The sequence below is a fragment of the Penaeus monodon genome, chromosome 1, assembly GCF_015228065.2.
Source record: "Penaeus monodon isolate SGIC_2016 chromosome 1, NSTDA_Pmon_1, whole genome shotgun sequence".
NCBI classification, from domain to species: domain Eukaryota; kingdom Metazoa; phylum Arthropoda; class Malacostraca; order Decapoda; family Penaeidae; genus Penaeus; species Penaeus monodon.
In genome coordinates this window covers 16,744,175-16,748,357 of record NC_051386.1, presented here as the reverse complement: position 1 = coordinate 16,748,357, position 4,183 = coordinate 16,744,175, and the positions used below count along the sequence as shown (strand labels likewise).

Genomic DNA, 4,183 nt, shown 5'->3' with positions numbered 1-4,183 from the left:
AATCTTTTTGTTCTGAAATAGTGAAAGTGAATCTCGCTCTTACCGTTTCTGACGAAAAAGAATATATGAGTTCGATACTAAGGGCAGGATAGAATTAATTACGTGGTAGGGTAATTAGCTTTTAAGATCGTAACCATCTAACCCGACTCGAGGAAGAGCCTGTTGCATAATGAACAATGCGTCTTAATGGGTCTTAGTTTGCTTATTAACTCTCCATCTAAGTGCCAAGTCCGCCACCTTCAGAATTAACATATCATAACGAACAATCCACTTTAAGAAGAATATCATCTCTTTATTCGTAACTCGGATTCGTAATTCGTAGAGGTCACCGAAAAAACATGTTTCATAAATTCAATGTGATATATATAAGGATAATAATCACTCATCATTTCATTAGTTGAGTGAGAAAATTAAGTAACGACAGTAATCACTGGTATGAACGATAAAAAGACTTAAGCATTGAAATCACTCAAAAACGTTAATCTTTACGCTGCGCGCCACTTAAACGAGGGTGATTTGCTGTTATTACAGTGCCACTTCATGTCAAGTCCTTTGTTTCTTTGCGTAGCAAATTAATCAGCATCCATGCATTTTCTCTTTGTAAAGTGATCTACTTTGAAAATGTAGTAAATTTAATCGTATTTCCTGTTAACTCCTGCATCCAAATGTAATAAAAGCGTGATGAAAATAACAGTAAGAGACATTTCGTTAAGTCGTAATTATTATCAAGCCATATAAACAAACCACAATTATAAACCTTCACAAAAAAGAACAATCTTAATAAAACAGAATAACAATACCTTAAAAATGATGTACCTCCTCAGCTTCGTAGATGTTTCGTTAAAACAATAAATATAAAAATCCGAAAGAATAGTTCGTTAAAAACGTCGGCTTTTTGAGGGAAAGACCGAAAGGTTATATCTGAGCCAAGGTTATTCCGGCCTTTAATACGAACAAAGTCGTAGGCCAAGTTCGTTCATCTCGAGTCAGTGCAGCAAGACATTCTTCTTAAAAGTGTCGTCTGCTCTTTAAGACGTTAAAGCTTAATTTCACTATTATTTGATTACACGTTTTCTTTAAACGTTTAAATGGATGGTCTATTAATAAAAGAACATTGTATACTTATGTAAAATAAAAGAAATATAAATTACATACAGGATTTTAAATATAAAATGAAATGAAATAACGCTGGCTAGCGAAGCAGGCTTTGGAGCCAAACTTCTGTTTGTTCTCTGGCGGCAGCTTTCATTTTTTATTTATTCATTTATTTATTTATATTTTAATGTCCATTCTAATCTTCAGAGCCAGACTTGGTAATGCAGCAAGCAAGGCCTCCTCCTCCTCAGTAACGAACGCAGCATCTCGTCTTAGGCGTCCCGATCCTCTGCAGCGTCGCCTTCTGCGTCTCCAAGTTTTCGTCACGGTCAGGCGGCAGGGATATTGAGGGGGGTTGGGCGGTTAGTAGGAAGCTGAGGCGCCAGCTCACTACAAAATTTAGTTCTTCTATAGGTGATTTTTTATTTATTTATTATTTTTTTCATCCTTGCAACTTCGACTGAATGATAGAATTTCAAAATCCTTTCTGTATCTGCATAACTTAAAAATGATTCGGTTTCATGAATATAGTGAGTCGAAATGCACGTCTCATAACTCATATTTGTGTGTGTGCACGGGTATACATTATCTATCTGTGTATGTATAGATTGGAACATGTGATGTGTGAGTTAATAGAACATGATTAAGGAAAGAGGATATGATTGATGACATCAAACAAACGAAGTCGTGACGCTACGTTTTATTTATTTTTTAGTAAATAATCTATGATGTATAACAAACAATCAACAAATAAGTATTTTTCTGTGAAGACTTCTGAGTCTATCCTTGGTAAGGTCGTTGGCAGCAGTAGTACTTGTTGGTATAATTACTCTTGCACCAGTACTTGCAGTTGTTGTATCCGAGTACGGGTCTTTGGTCGTAGAAGCTGTAACCAGGCACAATTCCAGGGTAATGAGCGGTGTTGAAGGATCCAGCGCCGTGGATGCCAGAGCCTACGAGTCCTAGGCCATGAACACTACCTCCGTGGACACCGCCGTGAACACCTCCGTGGACACCACCGAGCACTCCACTGCCGTGAACAACAGGTCTGTGTCCGCCAATGCCATACGTGCTGTGTCCAGCAACTGCTGCCACGAGACACAGAGTCACGAGGAGGGAGATCACGTTACGAGCCATCCTGAAAAGAAAAGATATCTACGTTAATTTTATATTACATATTATATGATCTGAAAAGCTTTATAACAACCATACCATCACACCTATTCTGACCTGAATATTTGATAAAATGAAAGCACTTATTACAGAAGTGACTTACTTGAACTTCAGTTGGAAGCTGCACTCTGAGCATTCATTCCCGGTGCCTCCTTTTAAACGTTAGCGCATCGCCTGCCCACACTCGCTCAGGTAACTCCAGGCGAGAGCGAGGTGTTGCCAACGTTCATTATTTTTATTTTGTTTGTTATCGCGACGACCTTTTTAATTGCATTATTGCCTATATCGAAAAAATATCCATATGTTTTATTTGTAAAAATAAATGACCGAGTAATTTCCTTTATTAATGTCATAAATAGTTATAAATAAATATGGGAAGAATGGGCAACCTCTGATGACGAAATGAAGGATTCCAGGTGACTTGTATAGTCTGGAAAAGTCCGCTTATCAGATTTTCCCTTGCGTTTCTCATTCCAGATTGAGCCTGCATGTATTATCTGGGGAAAGAAATAGTTAAAGAGATAAATAGAGAGAGGGGAGGAAATAATAGATATTAGACAATGCTTGCAGTTTTATGGGAGCATGTGTGTGCTGTAGGTATGACACTATGAAATATCAAGACAGATTTTCAATCATGTTATGATTTTTATCAAAGGGCATCGTGAGAAACAATATTTTATGGCGTGGGTTAAATTGTGTCTATTATCTCCTGTCGGCTTGTAGGTGTCTTGAAAAAAAATGAAACCAAATAAACGTGGAGCCGCTGAAGGCGCTGTAGAGACCATCATTGTGGGTAAGGTTAAGAAAACAACGACTGCGTTCTCGAACATCAGCACGAATGTACGAACATGTGTTTCTCGTTCCCGTTCTATTAATGTATCCTTTGCTGTTCTGAATCTTCTGTAACGAGTCACAGAATCGGTGCACCATCATATACAACATATACAAATGATGGTGTAAATCTGTTGCCAATTGGTGATGGTGTGTTTTGACTCAAACATAAGTGGCCATGTTTATTCCTTGTCACTAAATATTCATCCAAGTTTTGGGTATTAAATTAAGGCACGGCAATGAATCCAAAGATAGATATTTAAAAAAATCTAACAACAGTGATAAGTTTAATAACTGAGGGGCCATACAAAACCATCTTCTAAAACGCAGTCATCAAACCAACTACTTACGATAGAGAGAAACAGATAGAGAGGCAGTTATATAAGTACACTGATACAGAGAGTGAGAGAGAGAGAAAGAGAGATAAATAGAAAGAAGAAACGAAAGAGGACTTTAGGATTCACCCGATGTCACTACCCGGGAAATCCATAGCACCAATGTCCTCTATAGAAGACAATGTATAGTATCCCGTTAGGTAGTACATTAGGTATTTATTATAAATGAGAAAGAAGGGGACGGGGATAATGGAGAAATAGAGAAGTGGGAGAGAATAAAATATACTTCAGTATCTTTTCTTTTTCTTTTTATATATTTCCTCTTAATTTTCTTCATACAAGTGTCAATTAATATATATATATATATATATATAATATATATATATATATATATATATATATATATATATATATATATATAATATATATATATATATCAACAAACCACCCTAATGTTTCTGTTTAGGTTGAAATATAAAGCAAAAGGGCTTTCCGATTATGGCTACACAAATATCATGCAGGTTTCAGGCAAAAGTGGGAATCTTGTCAGGCGGATTTAGAAAATGACGACGGGAGAGGGAAAAAAATTGTTTCATTTCAAATTCAGCTCTTTATTTTTGCGATTTAATTGATATAAAGGACACCTCCATGGACACCACCGAGCACTCCACTGCCGTGGACAACAGGTCTGTGTCCGCCAATACTATACGTGCTGTGTCCAGCAACTGCTGCCACGAGACACAGAGTCA

General features: G+C 37.0%; 1 protein-coding gene across 1 annotated transcript; it reads right to left on the bottom strand.

Annotated features, from left to right (window-relative positions):
- Positions 1-1,780: 1,780 nt before the first annotated feature.
- On the bottom strand, positions 1,781-2,423 carry LOC119596944. The gene is made up of 2 exons (XM_037946372.1): positions 2,372-2,423; positions 1,781-2,233 (listed from the first exon to the last, which is right to left on the bottom strand). The coding sequence occupies exon 2, from the start codon at positions 2,230-2,232 to the stop codon at positions 1,876-1,878; it is 357 nt and encodes a 118-aa protein (XP_037802300.1). The 5' UTR covers position 2,233; positions 2,372-2,423; the 3' UTR covers positions 1,781-1,875.
- Between the last annotated feature and the right edge of the window lie 1,760 nt (positions 2,424-4,183).